Raw genomic sequence first — 18,628 nt, 5'->3', positions numbered from 1 at the left:
TAGCTGAGAATGATAAAAAGTTAAAGCATGATTTTCAAATAGTTGATTATTTCTTGCTAGAATGTGTTTAAATTAGGTTTTTATTTTCTTTAAACCTGATTTTCTTCTTTTCTCCAAAACAGTCATTGAAGGAAATATTGCTCAAGTGACCATATGAAATTGTTGAGCCAATACTCAGTTATACCACATTCAATGACAAGGATGGTCAGCCATAGAAACTGACCAATTGGAATTGATCTGATACTGAAGTACCTGGAAGTAGCTATATTATCACTGACTTGAAACATATCCTAGTCACCCCATGTAGCATTTAATTCAATTTCTGGTTCCTTGCCTTCTGAGTACTACCTATCCCTTTTCCCTTATTTTTAAGGTTTACATAAACTCTGCTTGGATTTGTTTGAAATGTACTTTGCATTTAGCTAGTTCATTTAATGTATATTCTTTATAGAATTTGTCTACATTTCTTCAAACGGAATTAATTTGGTTGTAATAACTTAAAAATAAACGTAAATGATAAGTTACGTGGTTTGTGTTTTAATGGTGGAGAGGTCCTAGGGGAAGGGGGACTATCTGGACTGATGTGAAAAATGCAAAAATTGTATAAACTTTGTGCAAGGAAGCTCAAAGCTTTTTTGGCACTCAGTAAAACACAGTTCTCTGTTAAAAACTTCAGTTTCCACCATCAAAGCTTCAGATTTGTACCATTTCACTGAGTTTTCCTGTAATTAATCCCTGATATAGAAAATACTGGGATGTTAGTATGTATTAACTGAATAAATCTAAAAGACACAAATTGCTAATCATGAAATTTTAATGTTATGAAATCTATATCTGCAAAAGAATCTATCTGGTCTCCTGCTTAAAACAAAGTTTAAATTCTTCTTAACTATTCTAAGACAGTTTAGGGAAGTAAGTTCCCTAAATAAATTCCCAAATTTATTTTTCTTGTTGGCAATATTATGTACATGCTTTAGTGAGGTACCTAAATCTCCAGTAATTATGCCCTTTAAGGGTTCTAAAATAGTCAAATATTAAGAGTATTTGTATTAGAGTCCCGTTCACTATTCAAGACTTCTACTATAGGTAACTGATTTCATAAATGAATATTTTTTAAGTGATGCTGTATAAAATGTGCACTCTTCATAAAGTTGTACTCCAATAATATGCCTAGTCTAGAAAACTGTCAGTAAACTATTGCACTTTTTCTGGTGTGGCACCTGGACATTTGCTAAAGCTATGTCCTAGGCCATTAATCATTCATTTCAAATACTGAGTAAAATATCAGATTGTAGAGTGATAACTAGCCTTAGCCCCTTCATCTTGGTTTAATGTTTTTCAAAATGTTTAAGAATGTATCCTGTGCTCAAATGCAATTTAGTAAAGTTGGAGAGTAAGCCCTGACAACTCGGACATGGGACATGATCTTAAAATGGTTTAAGGCCCTACTTTTATTATGGAAATAATGAATAAATAGCCTAAAAAGGTAAAAAGCTCATGGTTTCTATTCCCCCTATTATAAAGTATTATTCATGAACATACCTTGGTAGAGGGGTTAAGCAATCAGGAAGATAGTCTAAATTGTGTTAATTTTGGTAACTAATTTCATATGGTTGAGGCATTCTCAACTATAAAAGAGGATGGAAGATGGGGGATTCAAGTGAAAACAGAAGAAAATAAAAGGAAAGAGGAGGAACTTTCATCTGTTTTCCTTAAGTAGTTATATGCTAGTCATTGGTATAAATGGGATAGTGCCTGAGCCTCACCCACAGATCAAAAGAAAAGCTGACCATGCTGCTACAAACAATAAAAAATTTGGGGTGCAAAACAATGCATGACTATGGGACAGATCATGTAAATAAAGAATATATATTAATGATAGTTTCTATAATATAAATAGCCTTTAATAAAAAAAATAATCTTTTTAATAACATTAATACTCACTTCTATTTTCTGGAAAACATGCATGAAAAATGTATTCAATTCATTGCAAAAGGAGAAAAAAAATCAATCTAAGGTGAATACTGTACAATTCTGGAGCAAGAATTATTCCTGCTCGTTCTTTCTCTATGATGATTATTTACTTTGAGGGAGCCCAGAATTTCCCTGGGAAATAAGAATCAGATTCTTGTAAATACTGTCCAGAAAAAAAACCCCAAAACACCACCTTATAACAGGTCTCATTTGTGACTGCTTCCCAAACTTTGCAGATAAGATCCCAAATCATCAAAAGGTTTGATTTATTAAAAAGGAAATGTGTCTGATGAAATCTCAAGAGTCCCTTACACCCCAAGCATTTTTCTTCATCAAACAAGGAGTCAAAAACCCACTTCAAACTATAAATTGAACAGCAATGGAAAAATAAAAATTTTCATTATTTTCCAATCTTAGTGTAATTTAACATCAAACTCCAGTTTACTTGGACCTAATGCAATAATAGATTTTGTTGTGTCCACATTTCAAAACATAAAACATTTGCAAGACAAAAAAAGAACATCATTCTTTTTCCTTCTCCATCATTTCTATATATTTTGGGTTTTTTTTTTGTTTTGTTTTGTTTTTTAAAAAAAGATACAAACAATCTTTAAAGTTTACCTTTTTTGGACTTAAGGCATAACATGAAATTGCGCATTATTCTAAAGCTTAATTTTGAAATGAACTAGTTTAGTGCTATCGAACCCTGTTTACGTTTACATTATTTAAATTATATAGTATTTTATTTCTGTTCCTGTTGTAAATTCTAATGCTGTTCATGGATTGTGCAATTCCTATGCAATCAGTCTTTGCCTGTTGACAGTTATTAACAGTGCAGTATAGAATCCAGATACCGAGCTTTCAGTTTCTTAATCATTTCAGTTCAAAGCATGCTGCTTAATTGTGTGGAAGATCCAATCCATTTTTGTTGTCCAGCCACCATGATGTGCATCATTCATTTGTTTCATGAAATATTCCAAAGCCTCCTGCTCAGTTTTATCTAAAGCTAGGGTCTTTCGAATGTATGCAATATCATCAAAAGATTGTAGTTCTGGCATTCCAGAGCCAAGCATCATTGAGAAAAGATTTATGAAGAGATTGGCATGCTGCCGAATAGCTAGATAAGCCTTGTAACACATCTCCTGAAACCTACAAGTAATAAGAACAGTTTGGTTAGTATGGAATAAAACGTGTTAATACCTTCAGGTCTCTGCTCAAATGTCACAAAGTTAGAGAGGCCTTCTTGGACAAAACTATAAAATACAGCATTCTTCTCCCTACTCCTCTTACCAACACTTTCTATTCTCTTTACCTGACACCAGAATGTGAACTCTGTGAGTCCATAAGGACTTTGTTTACTGCTCTATCATCAGCCCCTAAAAGAATGCCTGGCACATTAGCAATTTAATAAGGATTTATTAAATGTATGAACTGGTCCATACTAAAGCCTCTAGGGATTAGGTTAGGGCCAGGACTGAGTTATAGATAAAAGAGAATTTTATAAAAGGTTTTTTAAAGTACTTTAAGGTTTAAGGTAGACTAATGATACCCCATATGGTGGTTAAGAAAAATTATGAATAAACATGGTATTAATGGTTGACTGAATTCCTCAGATTGTATGACTAAAAAGTGTTGTGTGAAGCAATATACATGATTTGTTAATAAAGAGAAGGTGGAATCCAATTTTTAAATGGCAGTGAACAAAAACTTTTAATGTACTATGAAGTTTAAGGATCACTTTCTTTTTAGGCCTTAACTAACTCAATAAATTAAACTGGTTTTTCTTTCCATTTCCTTCACAGCATTACACAATAAATAAATAAAAATAAACACATTAAAATATCCAGTTTATTCTACAATGTTAATAAAACATTTATTTTTAAATTGCTTGAAAAATATCGATTGTTTTGGTAGAGCAGCAAGAATTCTTTATTTTGTGCTTTTAATTTCTTGAACTTACCTCTCAAATTCTCTTGTCTTTGTGCATTCTTGGGCTCCTTTACTAATCACTATTAAGAAATCTTGTGTCAAAACAAATGGCACACGCTCTCGTTTATAACCAAATTTTTTCTTCTTGTGATCCAAAAAGTGTCCAAAATCTATATGAAACAGCTTTCAAAAATAAGAAATTATGTTATAGTTTGACAAATGCAGAAATACAATGTCCTGAATTAGTAAATTTAAGAATGTTGAGGGACTTCCCTGGTGGTCCAGTGGCTAAGACTCTGTACTCCTAATGCAGGGGACTTAGGTTCGATCCCTGGTCAAGGAACTAGATCCCACATGCCACAACTAAAAGATCCCTCATGCCGCAACTAAAGATCCTGCATGCCACAACTAAAGGATCCCACATGCTGCAACTGAAGATCCTGCATGCCGCAACTAAAAGATCCCACATGCCGCAACGAAGATCCCGCATGCCACAACTAAGACCCAGTGCAGCCAAATAAATAAGTAAAAAAATAAATATTAAAAAAAAAGAATGTTGACACATTTAAAAGAGGAAGCTATTACTTGTCCATCATCTTTAACCATGATGTTACTATTGTGACGATCTCCAATTCCCAAAATGAAGGTAGCAACACAATATCCAGCACATGAACGTGTAAATAGATCGATGGCTGCATCATATCTACAAAGAAGAAATAAACACCTTTGAGTTAGTATGGAAATACAGAATGATCCAGTCCAAACTGGGAAAAGATGGTCAAAGTCTTTTAGTAAAGTCTGTATTAAAACAATGAAAACAATCACTGACATTAGGGGGAGGAAGTAATTATGTTTGAAGATCTGAGGAACTTTGGGATTCTGAAGTGTTCAAAGGTTTCTAAGAAAATTTCTAGATATTCTCTGACCAAAGCATAATTCTTATTATAGTGAAAAAATACTTATGTCATTAAAATAAATTTTTTCTAATCATTTTAACAATGAATTAGGAGTAAAATTTTTAATTTTTATTTTTATTAATTTAACCTTGACTTTAAAAAAAAGAATAAGCATTAAGAAAAACACATTTTAGATTCTTAAGGTGAATGTACAGGATTTCACCAAATTATAAGCAATTCTGATCATTTAAACTCAATAATCTCAAATATTTCAAAGGTTGAACATATCTTTTTCCAAAGTAAATACTGTTTTTTTTTTCTTTTCTGGTCTAACTCAAAGAAATATACACAACCATTAAAAATCTTGTCTATCAGATACAAACTTCTACTAGCATAGAAAGAAAAGAATAATAAACTCACATTTCTCCCTTGTTCTTGTCTTTGAGCCACTGATGTAGTGTGTGGCTGTTGAACTGCAGGGCACCTTTCAGGCCTCCTTTACACTGAATTTGCATAATAGTGTGAGAATTTCTCACCACCTCGATAAGTCCCACACAGTCACCAATGGACAGACAACCATAAGGTAACATTCTGAAAAAGGAACAAGACATCTGCAGTTCAATGATGGGATTTTAAAACAGCAAATATTTTATCTTTTTTTAAATGTGAAGATCTAATTGGTTTTATTAGGAGATTCATGAATCGAGCATCATTCCATCTAGCAACTTGAAGGGTGCTCCCTAAAATAGCAAGTATTTTAACAGGCTAATACAGGAATATTCTATTTGCAAATTTTTCATGCATGACCTTTACTCCTTTAACCTAGTGTTACTTTTCTTTTATTACAACATGACAAACATTCCTAGAAAAATCATCAAATTATCTGCCATCATTTATTATAACCTCCAACTGTGAAAGCATTTAATTGTACATGAGAAAAGCATGAAGAAAATTACTGTGGCAATTCAAAGTTTATAAACATTTATGACTTTAAAAATAATGGGTGAATTTAAAGATGTCTGACATCTAAACAATACCTTAGGGTAGCAGTTCTCAAGTTTTTGGTTTCAGGGCTCCTTTAAACCCTTAAAAATTATCAAGGATACCAAAGAGCTTTTATTTATGTGGGTTAGATCTATTGACATTAGAAATTAAAATGGAGAAAATTTTAAAATTAAAATATTTATTAATTCATTTAAAGTGATATTTATACTCATTTATATAAAAAAATACTATCTTTTACAAAACAAAAACCCTAAAAACAAAAACAAAAAAACTTAGAAGAGTGACATTGTTTCCCATTTTTTCAAATTTCTTTAATGTCTGGCTTAATAGTATGGCGCTGGCTTCTCATGAATGCTTTTGTATCCAATCTAATGCAATGTTTTGACTGAAGCAGATGAAGAAAATCTGGCCTCGCACAGATATGTATTTGGAAAAGGGAGTAATAGCCTTTTCAGATAATTGTACATATTTTTCTTTACTACTGTTCCAAAACTTGACAAGAGATAGTTTCTTAAGTTGCAATATGTAATGTAAAACCATAACAGTAAACTTTTCTTATCCTTGTTACATGAAGACCCATTTGTTTATCTTGCCTCTGAATGGAATTTCTACCCATATATGACGTTATAATATCCTATATTGCTCATTTGGAAGATATTAATTCACTGAGTTATGGAGATCTTCCAAATGTTGATACTTTTCATTATACCAACTAAAAAAAAATTACAATTGTTAACATTATCACTGATCTCATCAGAAAAGTCTTTAATTTTGGGGAAGCTCATAGCAGTAGATACAAGGTTTTCAAAATTCTAATTTTGACTTGAAAGCTTAAATTTGATTTTTGACAACAAATACTGTCAGTTGTTCTCCCTGAAGAGTCTCATATTGTTCATTTTCAAGAAAATGTCTATCAAATATCCATGTCTGAATAATCATAGCTTGTCTGTTAGTTATTCTTTAAGTAAAAATGATGTTCCATGATAAAAGCAGTTAGTTTAGCCCACAACTCAAATATCCCACCAATGCTTTTTCCTTGATACAACCATACTTTGGTGTGCAGTCAAAGTGCTTTATGGATATTTCCCATTCATCACATGTAATATTAAAAAGGACATGTAGTCAAGGGTAGAGATGTGAGGATTTAAAGAGACAATGAAAAAAAAGCACCTAATACGCCCATTGGCACATAAGTACTGAAGTATGGTTTTTCTTGCTCTCCTGTTCTCATATGCTACTGTCCATTCTTTCCACCTTTCCTTTACTTCCTAAATTCCTAAGAGTAAGAGTCTAAACTTATTTTTATTTTCTCACTTAATTCCTTGTAGCTTAATTTCTATCACTCTACTGACAACTCTTCTTAAAGCTAACCATGAATCATCAAATCCAAGGTCTTTTTCATAGTCCTTATGCTCTTAAACTCCTGAAGCACCTGATACTGTAGACTGTTTGTGAATCTCTCCCCTTTTCTGGGTTCTGTGAATCACTTACTCTGGTCTTCCTACCCTTTTGACCATTTTCCTTGTGGAATCTTTTCTTCTATCTGCTCTGGTAAATACAGGAATTTCTTAAGGTGGTACTCCTGAGCATTTTCTCTTAATTTTATTACTGTTGAACATGCTCATAGTTTAAAGCATTACATAGTCCTAACAGGCTTATTATTAAAAAATTGAACTTTAAATAAAATTTTAATTTAAATTTACTTAAGTTAAAAAACGTAACAACTTTCCAAAGATCCAACTTACTTTCCAACGATCTAGCTCGTTTAATTTTAGATGCTTTTTTGCATAGCCACTAATTTACAATTAAATATTGTAATTACCAGAGTTACAGACAAAAGTACTTTTTTTTTTTTTTTTTTTTTTTTTGTGGTACGCGGGCCTCTCACTGTTGTGGCCTCTCCCATTGCGGAGCACAGGCTCCGTGGCCATGGCTCACGGGCCCAGCCACTCCACGGCATGTGGGATCTTCCCGGACTGGGGCACGAACCCGTGTCCCCTGCATCGGCAGGCGGACTCTCAACCACTGCGCTACCAGGGAAGCTCAGACAAAAGTACTTTTGAAGAGGGTGGGCTTTGCCTGAATAACTCTGAATTTGCAAAGGGACAAGTAAGAGAAGGATAAAATATTAGACACAAAAACGACTAGGAGAAGATGTGGCAGGATAGAAAACTTGGAGATGATGCTGATAACTGGGAAGGTTGGGCAGAAACCAACAAAATGGCAAAAACGTTAAGATTAGTTGCTTTCATAAATTTTGCTGAAAAACTGACTCAAGATTAGAGAATTTATAAAGTTTTAGAATTAGAAAACTTATATAATGAAAGAAACCTTCTTTTAAACTCTTAACTTCTAAATGAAAAATGGGGCCTTTTGTGTCTCTTGTCTCCTATGTCCTGTTCCTAAATACAGTTGGCCCTCTATAACTGAGGGTTCTGGATACTTGGATTCAACCAACTGCAGATGGAAAATATTTGGGGAAAAAAATCCAGAAAGTTCCAAAAAGCAAAACTTGAATTAGTTGTGCCCTGGCAACTATTTACATAGCCTTTACATTGCATTAGGTATTATAAGTAACCTAGAGATGACAAAGTATACAGGAGGATGTGCATAGTTTATATGCAAATACTATGCCATTTTATATAAGGGACTTGAGCATCCATGGACTCTGGTATTGGCAGGGGTCCTGGAACCAATCCCCTGCAGATACCAAGGGAAGATTGTTAGTGACCAGTTGCAGAGTCTTTACCAGCTTATCGGAGATAGCTCTTCTTACCTAGCTGAATCTCATTAGCTATTCTAAGCCAAGGAAGAAGAGGACAAACAGAAAGTACCACAGTGTAATCAACTAGTGTTAATTATTACTCCATACATTTATTTATAGATATATGCCTCTATATTGTTTATAATTAATATATTTTACAATTAATATTTACTAATGGTTTACTTTTTCAGGATAACTTTCAGCATACATGTTGTCTTATTGGTTACCTACCGAAGATCAAGACCTTGATTTTGCCAGATATTTTCCATAATGCGAATAATTTGAAGTGTTAGCATATCTTGCCGTAAATCTGAAATTCAAAGAATATGTGTACCAACACTTAATGCTACAAGCACAAATTTGAGTATCACATCATCACAATGTTTTCAAACAGAAAATATACAGAACTGTTTGCTCTTCAAAATAATCTGTAAGGAAGCAATAATCTTAGTCTTTAACCCATTTCTAAAGTATCTGCATAAACACATCTGTAAACAATGTAGGATAAGGTGGCATGTATTTCACAAAAAAATTAAAATATTTAAATTACTTATTTTTCTGAATCCTTAAACTTGAACACGTTTATATTAAAATATTTGGATTAACAGAATTCAGTGCTGAAAGGTCATTTCCTAATGAAAAACCATCAATGATACATTTGTTTAGTATATAAAAATGTATTCCCCCACAGCCTGTTCTCCAAATAAATTAGGACCTTCTTTTATGATTCCTTAGCAGACTACACTTTTCCTTTGTACCAGGGTTGTAATTTTGTTTTTGTAGTTATTTGTTTAATGTCTCTTTTCCCTGCTAGACTGTAAACTCTAAGAGGGCAGGGATTCTGTTTCGTGTATTCTTACAACTTCAGGGCCTAGCGTGTCAAATATTTATGGAGTGAATGGATATACAGCTGAACAAAATGATTTTCAGGCCTTCTGATTCTAAACCTAGTACTTCTTTCCTTTTCAATAATTATAAATACATATTCTAAAGGTTAAGACATTTGCTTAATATTATATATTTTACCACATGCATATTCCTTAAATGGCTTTCAATAATAATCTTCATGGTTCATAAATATCCTGTGTATAAAAATATAACTAAATTCATGCATCATAAGTCCATTAATATTCTTCCTTACCATCCCCATTTTTAAAGATGATCTCATTGTTCTGAAAGAGTAATTCTGACATGATGTCTGGGTTCTCCCAATTCAACCACAGTGGCCTTTTTGCAGAGGACATAATTCGACACTCTTCAAGCCTTTAAAATAGTTGAAAAATTTACTAGGCACCTAATGCAAATAATTTGAAGTGTTAGCATATCTTGCCATAAATCATCACCATTTTTAAAGATGATCTCGTTCTGAAAGAGTAATTCTGACGTGATGTCTGGGTTCTCCCAATTCAACCACAGTGGCCTTTTTGCAGAGGACATAATTCGACACTCTTCAAGCCTTTAAAATAGTTGAAAAATTTACTAGGCACCTTAGCTTTGTTATTCTTTGTAGCCTCAATTTATTTTAAAATATATATACTATACAGCTTTTTGAAGTGTTATAACAATTTTAAACTTTCTCCTCAGTTTTATTTATGAATTAATTTCTGAGGTAGTATAAAGAAAAAATACATATTAAGCTTAAAAATTTCTTATAAATGGAATATGAATTTTTCACAAATACAGGGACATCTCATTTGTTTTACAGATATTACATTCCATTTCTTATCCAATGATACCAGAAATTCTGGCCATAAAAAGTTTTAAATTCTATTATTAAAGTAGTAAAAACTCATTCTGAATAAATGCAGGTCTGAACTTAAGAAAATTTTACTACTCTTATTTTGCAGGGTAGGAAAAGGGGAGAGACAAGCATATATTATTGAACACAAAGACATTTTGACTTGTTCAAGATTTTCTCCAGAGAAAGTACTTGTTTAAATGTATCAATAAAACTTCCAATAAAGTACCTTACCTGAGATTTCCCAGCTGATGAGCAGGGTTTAGAGGCGACAGAAAGCCCTGTAGAGCATCCATGAAATCTGGTCGCCGCATTTGCTCAACTAAAAATTTCATCTGTACCTGATAAATGAGCATAATCATGGTTAGAAGTTGATTTGATAAAGGTAAAACTAATTGCTAATCTCTTTTATACACTGGAACCTCATTATTGTGTAGTCTTTTAATCCATATCCTGGATTGGCTGCATTCTAATTAGAAGGGTTTCTATAACACAGAGCTGCACAACTCAGACAGAGAGGTGAGAGTGACAGTACTGTGTACCTTCCTGTGAGAAAAGCTCTGCATGCTGATAGAGGCAGTGTTCTGGCTCTAGAGCAGGGCTTGGTCAACTATGGCCTGTAAGTCAGTTGCCAGTTTTAGTAAGTCAAATTGCCTTGGAATATAGTCATGCCCATTCACTTAGATATTGGTGCTTTCACACTAGAATAGCAGAGCTGAGTAGTTACAACAAATTGCATGGCCTACCAAGTCTAAAATATTTACTATCTAGCTTTTTAAGAAAATGTTTGCTGACCTTTGTTCTAGAGGAAAAACTGTGGAGACATCACGTTAGCTTAATAACCTTACTTTTTTTTTTTTTTTTTTTTTTTTTTTTGTGGTGTGCGGGCCTCTCACTGTCCTGGCCTCTCCTGTAGCAGAGCACAGGCTCCGGACGCACAGGCTCAGCGGCCATGGCTCACAGGCCCAGCCGCTCCGCGGGATGTGGGATCCTCCCGGACCGGGGCACGAACCTGCGTCCCCTGCATCGGCAGGCGGACTCTCAACCACTGCGCCACCAGGGAAGCCCAATAACCTTACTTTTAAGCTTTTCAGAAAACACCACATTCTCTGTTCAATAAAAAAGGTCTAGTGAGTCTAAAAGAAATTGTTGGGAAAAGTCTCATACTATACTCAAGGTTCTAGTACATAAGTGGAAAGAAACATCCTTTTTTAATCACTTTTTTAATCCACTGTATCACAGCCAATCTGTGATATGACAACTTCACTTTAGAAGAAATGCTTATATTTACAAATTTAACTAATATCTAATTTCTTTTTTCTTACCTTAGTTACAATATATTTTATTATTTCAAAGCAGTCTAATTTCCTCTTGCTCACAATTCCAGCAGCAGAAACAATACAATTATTTTCTAATAACCTGTATTTGAACTTACATACCACAATTTCAATAAAATCCACTCAGTGACATACTGTATGACATTTAGATTAATACAGTAACTTTCTTTTAAAGTTGTTTTTTTCTTCAAGCAACATTAATGAAAATGTTGAAAAAATTTATTCAGTACTACTAATTTACATTGTCTGTCCTTTGGGGACTCACTAATAAACTGGGATTTTCTTTTTTCATTTCACTAGAGGTGAGGAATGATCTCACTTTTTACTGTAGGGTGTGTTGGACTGAATAAAGGATAAGGAGTAGGAAAAGGTCATGAAAACCTTTACATTTCACGTTCATCAGGTACTCTAAGCAAGACTGCAGGTGACTCCAGTGTGTGATATATATACTGTGTGACTAAGAGTCCATTTTAAACTTAGAAATATAGAAACTAATTTCTTTCCACTCATTTTCAGGGTCATTACTAAAAGAAAAGAAATGACACAGAGTAAGGAAAAATCTTTTTAAGACTTAGGGCTGGGACTTCCCTGGTAGCGCAGTGGTTAAGAATCTGTCTGCCAATGCAAGGGACACGGGTTCGAGCCCTGGTCTGGAAAGATCCCACATGCCGCGGTGCAACTAAGCCCATGCACCACAACTACTGAGCCTGCACTCTAGAGCTCGCGAGCCACAACTACTGAGCCTGCATGCCTAGAGCCCATGCTCCGCAACAAGAGAAGCCACTGCAATGAGAAGCCCACACACCACAACGAAGAGTAGCCCCTGCTCGCCACAACTAGAGAAAGCCTGTGCGCAGCACTGAAGACTCAACACAGCCAAAAAAAAACTTAGGGCTAAACAACAAGGTCCTAATGTATAGAACGGGAACTATATTCAATATCCTGTGATAAACCATACTGGAAAAGAAAATAAAAAAAGAATGTATATATGTATATAACTGAGTCACTTTGCTATACAGCAGAGATTAGCACAATATTGTAAATCAACTATACTTCAATAAAAAAAATTTAAAAAAAAAGACTTAGGGCTATATAAAAGAGAAAGGAAGGGAAAGAGGAGGGAACTAACATTTACTGGGCACCTCCCATGTTCTAGGAACTATGAGAGGTGCTTTGCATATCTTGTATGATTTAATTCTCACAGCAACCCTATGAGGAAAGTATTATTTCCATTTTACAGATGAGGAAAATGAATCTCAAGAGACTAAATAATGTGTCTAACACTACATTGCTTGGATCCAAATCTTAATCTGCCTAATTCTAAGGCCCATGATCTGCATATATACTGGGCTCTCAAATAACCCTGCCCCACTGCAATGAAGGAGTCTGAAAAACAAACTGAAGAGTCACATACCTTTTGTGTTTCATCCTTCTTCTCTTGTTTGAGAATGTCAGTTAAGTTAATGAGCTTTTCCATAGCCTCAACCTGCCTATTCAGGTGCTTCAAATACATCCCACATGCACGGCAATAGGACTCCAAAAGCAGGCCAAACCTCTGACTAACTGTTTTATTGTGCATCTCAGATCTAAAAGGTCAATGGGAGAGGGAGAGAGAGAGAGAGAGAGAGAGAGACAGAGAGAGAGAGAGGGAGAGACAGAGAGATTTAAATGAGTATACACATAACCTTTTTTAAGAAACCCATTTTCTAAATTCAAAAAATGTTATAATCATGTAACTAATACTAACTAATACAATCATACTAACGAATGATAGGTTTTAAATCATTTAAAACCTATCATTTAGAAGCAAAACAATTAAGAGTTTCAGGTAGTTCCTGGAAATATAAATTAAAAAAAAACTAGATTTTAGGTTTATTTCAACTACTTTTCATTTACTAATCTTAGCACAAAATACATAAACATGAAAAAAGGAAATTAGGCACAAAAATAATACAATGAATAGAGAGGGAGTGAAGAGCTCAGTGAACACTATTTGACTCTTCTGGCATACATGTCCCTTTTCTGTACTGTGTCTGAATTTAAGTTATCCTTAAATTTATTTTATTTATTTATTTTTGGCTGCATTGGGTCTTTGTTGCTGTGCACGGGCTTTCTCTAGTTGTGGAGAGCTGGGGCTACTCTTCATTGCAGTAGGCATGCTTCTCATTGCGGTGGCTTCTCTTGTTGCAGAGCACGGGCTCTAGACACGTGGGTTTCAGTAGTTGTGGCACGAGGGCTCCATAGTTGTGGCTCCCGGGCTCTAGAGCACAGGCTCAATAGTTGTGGCATATGGGCTTAGTTGCTCCATGGCATGTGGGATCTTCCCGGAGCAGGGATCGAACCCGTGTCCCCTGCATTGGTAGGCGGATTCTTAATCACTGCGCCACCAGGGAAGTCCCTGAATTAAGTTATTTTAAACCTAGTTTCTAGATTCCATTTTAAATTTATTTTAACATTTAAAGAATCATGTTAATTACAAATCTGTTTCTAAATTTATAAAAAAGTGCATGGTTTATGACCTCTAACTTTGTGTATTAGATATCGCATATTCTGCAAAATATTTTTTATTCTTAATTAGCTTATTTTCTAGTAAGAAACTTGGGATTTTGTCATTATTGTTCTGAATTCCAAGGCAAGATTTTTTTGGGGTGGGGGGATATCTTAATCCACACATACGGTGAAATCAACTGCAACATTAATCTGGACCTAGCAAATTTTATTTTGCTTAAAGTAGAATCAAAATCTTTAAAAATATTTCAGCTCTCATTCTTGTATAAAATTTAGTTTTAATGTTACTGCTTACTTAATGTTAAAGAGAAAAGGCTGAGGGAAGTTCATCACTGGTACAATATACTTTCAGTATGGAAAACTCTTCTAGACAAACAAAAACAACAGTATATAAGTAATACATATTTATACATCAACTGAGAATACAAGTAATATATAAAGAATTAAATGGGAAAATAATTTGACTTACTTTAAATGCCAAAAGAAAAAGTGCCCAATCCTTTGATTAGTCAATGCTTTTTTGAGTAAAAACCTCACAAGTAGGTTATCCAAATACTGTTCATATTTTAGGACCTATGTGATTAAAAACAAAAAAACAAACAAAAATAAAAACAACTCTACATCGATCAAGGTCAGTTTCTGCATGGTTGGATTTAAAGAAAATTTTTTAGGAAGAAAATAGATACTACTGGTAATAAAACTGACTTTTAAAAATGCATAAAACCAGCTAATACAGTAGGTGTTGGAAGGTGCATGGATTTAGAATAAAACATTATTTTTCTATTTTACCTGTACTAGCTGAATTAGGTACTGAGAAAGTTTGTCATCTGTTAAATATTTTTCTAAGCATCGAACAGCAAAACCTCGAACCATAGGATCTGGGTAATTGCAGTCTAGAAGCTCCATAGCCTGTTCAGGTTTGATTGGAGGCCAATCTTTAACCAAGCAGTACATCTGTGTATGAGTGAGATAATAGATCATATTTAAAAACCAAAGATAGTTGTGAATGAACCCTCTTAAGACACTGTCTTAATATTTTAAAACTAGATAAAAGCCCCCCTTATGAATTCAGTGCTTAAAATGTTTAGTTCTAATTAATTTTATCAGTGGAAGTTATGTAAATAGTATTTTTCTCTACTATACAGATCTTCCTCGACTTACAATGGGCTTATGTCTTGATAAGCCTATCATAAGTTGAAAATATCTCAAGTCGAAAATGCACTTAATACACATAATCTACTGAACATCATAGCTTAGCCTAGACTACCTTAAACATGCTCAGAACACTTAGTTTAGCCCACAGCTGGGCAAAATCATTTAACACAAAGCCTATTTTATAATAAAGTGTTGAATATCTCATGCAATTTGTTGAACACTACTGAAAGTGAAAAGGAGAATGGCTGTATGGGTACAGAATAGTTGTAAGGATACTGGTTGTTTACCCTCACGATCATCCGGCTGACTGGGAGCGGTGGCTCGCTACTGCTGCCCAGTATCAGGAGAGACTATTTTACCACATATTGCTAGCCTGAGAAAAGCTCTAAATTCGAAATTTGGAGTATAGTTTCTACTGAATGCATCTCACTTTCTCACCACTGTAAAGTAATAATATCTTAAGCTAAACCATGGTAAGTGGAGGACCATCTGTATTATCATTATTAATTAATTTAAAACATACTCTATTTCATTTCTTTTTTTTTTTGTGGTACGCAGGCCTCTCACTGTTGTGGCCTCTCCCATTGCGGAGCACAGGCTCCGGACGTGCAGGCTCAGTGGCCATGGCTCACGGGCCTAGACGCTCCGTGGCATGTGGGATCTTCCCGGACCGGGGCACGAATCCATGTCCCCTGCATCGGCAGACGGACTCTCAACTACTGCGCCACCAGGGAAGCCCTATTTCATTTCTTATACTTATGCAGACTTTCTGAGAAAAAACAATTTGAATGACATACCAAATTTGTGCAACAGTTATTCAGTAATCTCAAACATGCATTTACCTGAGCTACTTCATCTCTAGAATTCCATTTAACAGACAGAAGCAATTTGGGTAGAATTTCAGGGATAGTTACACAATAGTGTCTGTGTGAAAAAGACAAAGCAAAACAAAAAAAACATTCTTACATATTATTCAAAAGGCCTAGATGTCTAAACTTGTGACTATGCAATCTTTAAGAAGTTCCAAACACTTTTAAAACTTACCATTACTAGCCTTCTTTAAAATCAAAACAAACCTGTGTTTAACACTATAGCTGCACATATATGTACATAGATACAGTTATAATGGCATTGAAGACTAAAGGAAAATCCAAATGGAGGAAAGGTACTTAGGGAAAATTATGAATTTATGTTATAACACTCTTTATATAGCTCCTATTATTCATCTACTTATTCGGCATGAACCATGAGAAGAGTTACCACTTCTACTGTGGTCACTGGACAAAATTTATGTTTAAATGAACTTTCTGCAGAAATGCACTGCAACTGCCTTATTTAAATAAACCAGGGTACACTTACCAAGTTGCAGGATAATTTCTTCAGAAGTGAAAATAAGGCATTACAGTATTGCTTTAAGGAAGCGTAAGAAAAAATGAAAAGTGGAAGGAACTCCTAAAAATGAAAATATCTAGACCAATTAAATCACAACTAAACTGATCTAATACTAAGGTTTTTTTTTTTTATCTTAAATTTTATTTGAAAACAAACCAAAAAACCAAATCCTAAAAAATGTCATGTTAAGGATTCAGAATTTTAAAAAAGCCTTCAATCTGCAAGGTTATTACCAATGCAGCATGATTTTCTAGAAATACTGATCGATACCCACAGTTCAAAAAAGGAGAATGTTTGTAATTAAAAATCATGTAAATTATGCTTTATTTACTCTAATAGGTAATGGCAGAAGCATGGCGAGATCAGCCAAAGTCAGTTCTTTCTTCTGAAACAGAAGGAACAGAGACTCTCTATCTTAACACTTACCTGTGGCTCCACAGAAAATCTTTCTCTTGCTCAGTGATTTCAGATAGAGGATCTCGTGTACAAATTGCTCGGAGCTGTTCTTTATCATTTTCTCTTAATTCATTGTCTCTAGCTAGTCTGTTACTCTGTAAAATAAAGTAATATCTTATATAATTTTCTTTGCCATACCTGCCCCCCGATTCATGAGTGATCTGCAAGAAAAGAAAATTAATTTTCAATAAACTTTACATTGCTTATTAACTGTTAAAAAACAGTTTATTCTCATTGCAAGACTTTATTTTCAGGGATGGGGAGAACAAACTTAAGACAGTTATTGGATTTGTGGAACAAATCCAATAATTTACTTGGTTAACATTACCACCAACCAAAGAACAGTTAAGTGCCAAAATCAGTCAGGGATAAGGCTAGATTTGGATACTAGTGGGTGGCAGTGAACAATTTACTTCTCTTCCTGATGAGGACCCTTCCTAGTATCCTATTAACTAATCTGCTAATGTTTCTGGAATAAGAGAGAAAATTAAAAAGTAAAATAATAAAATAAAAATATAAATTCTTTCATAATCCTTCCCTGAAAATATCCTTATAATCACTTGCAAGGCTTTCTAATTTTAAAAGTAAAAATAAGGGAAAAAAGGAGAAAAAAAACCATCCACATTAAAACACTGCACACTGAATGTCTGGAAACTAAAAAGAAAATACCATAACTTTTGGTGTAATTCCAAGATTCCAAGTAATGTATTTATTCCCTTTAAATACAAATGTATTAACCACATAGTGAATAATTATGAACGCATATTAATGTATCATGCAAAACACACACCCCTTAGGATGAGTTACACATATTCCTATTGGCTAAAAATGAAAGCAGACATCCATGCTACTTGGTTTTTATACATTTAAATATTGTTAATTTATCCAACAGCATAAAGAAATATTACTGGCACATATTCACTCAACAAATCTTTATTAATATATGTACTGTGTACCTTGTCCTGTTCTTACTGTTGGGCTCAGAAAATAGTAAAACACCCTGTATTAACAGAGCCTCTATTACAGTGGGAAACTAAATGAACAAATAAAAATACTGGAGTAGGTAAGATATTCTGGGTGCTGTGACAGAGAAGGACTGAGTGGCTACTTTAGACTGGGTGCTCAGGAATGGCCTTTGAGAAGGTAATATTAATTTGTGATCCAAATGACAAGAAAGAACCATCCACACTAAGACCAGGGAAAGACTACTGCAGATGAAGGAAACAGTGAAAGTGCCCCAAGGAAAGAATGAGTTTGGTGTGAAGGAGGAACAGAAAGAAGACCAGGGCATCTGAAGTCCAGTAGATGAGGGAGGGGAGTGATAGGAGGTCATGTTCAGAGCATGTAAAATTTGCAGGTCAGGGTAAAAGGTCTGGATTTTACTTTTAGCGAAAGCTATTTAAAGGATGAATACTATTATTTGATTTACCTTTTGTTCTTTTTTTTTTTTTTTTTTTTTTTTTGGTACGCAGGC

At 34.2% G+C, this 18,628-nt stretch overlaps 1 protein-coding gene and 1 non-coding gene across 2 annotated transcripts in view; one reads left to right on the top strand and one right to left on the bottom strand.

The window, feature by feature from the left end:
• Positions 1 to 487: 487 nt before the first annotated feature.
• Positions 488 to 18,628, bottom strand: part of PIK3CA (phosphatidylinositol-4,5-bisphosphate 3-kinase catalytic subunit alpha) — a 108,337-nt gene continuing 90,196 nt past the window's right edge. The window contains exons 10-21 of the mRNA XM_055083933.1: positions 17,125 to 17,249; positions 16,149 to 16,230; positions 14,941 to 15,105; positions 14,621 to 14,724; positions 13,058 to 13,229; positions 10,541 to 10,647; positions 9,710 to 9,831; positions 8,800 to 8,878; positions 5,220 to 5,390; positions 4,489 to 4,606; positions 3,935 to 4,086; positions 488 to 3,123 (exon numbers count right to left, since the gene is read on the bottom strand). Coding sequence (XP_054939908.1) covers positions 2,853 to 3,123; positions 3,935 to 4,086; positions 4,489 to 4,606; positions 5,220 to 5,390; positions 8,800 to 8,878; positions 9,710 to 9,831; positions 10,541 to 10,647; positions 13,058 to 13,229; positions 14,621 to 14,724; positions 14,941 to 15,105; positions 16,149 to 16,230; positions 17,125 to 17,249 — 1,668 coding nt within the window. The 3' untranslated portion in view covers positions 488 to 2,852. The remainder of the gene's footprint in view (positions 3,124 to 3,934; positions 4,087 to 4,488; positions 4,607 to 5,219; positions 5,391 to 8,799; positions 8,879 to 9,709; positions 9,832 to 10,540; positions 10,648 to 13,057; positions 13,230 to 14,620; positions 14,725 to 14,940; positions 15,106 to 16,148; positions 16,231 to 17,124; positions 17,250 to 18,628) is intronic.
• TRNAR-CCU (transfer RNA arginine (anticodon CCU)) lies at positions 4,174 to 4,246 on the top strand. The gene has a single exon. It is a non-coding gene; the product is annotated as a tRNA-Arg (tRNA).

Source organism: Physeter macrocephalus, chromosome 1 (assembly GCF_002837175.3).
Source record: "Physeter macrocephalus isolate SW-GA chromosome 1, ASM283717v5, whole genome shotgun sequence".
NCBI lineage: Eukaryota > Metazoa > Chordata > Mammalia > Artiodactyla > Physeteridae > Physeter > Physeter macrocephalus.
The sequence above is the reverse complement of the archived record's forward strand: the minus strand, read 5'-3'. Positions and strand labels throughout refer to the sequence as shown.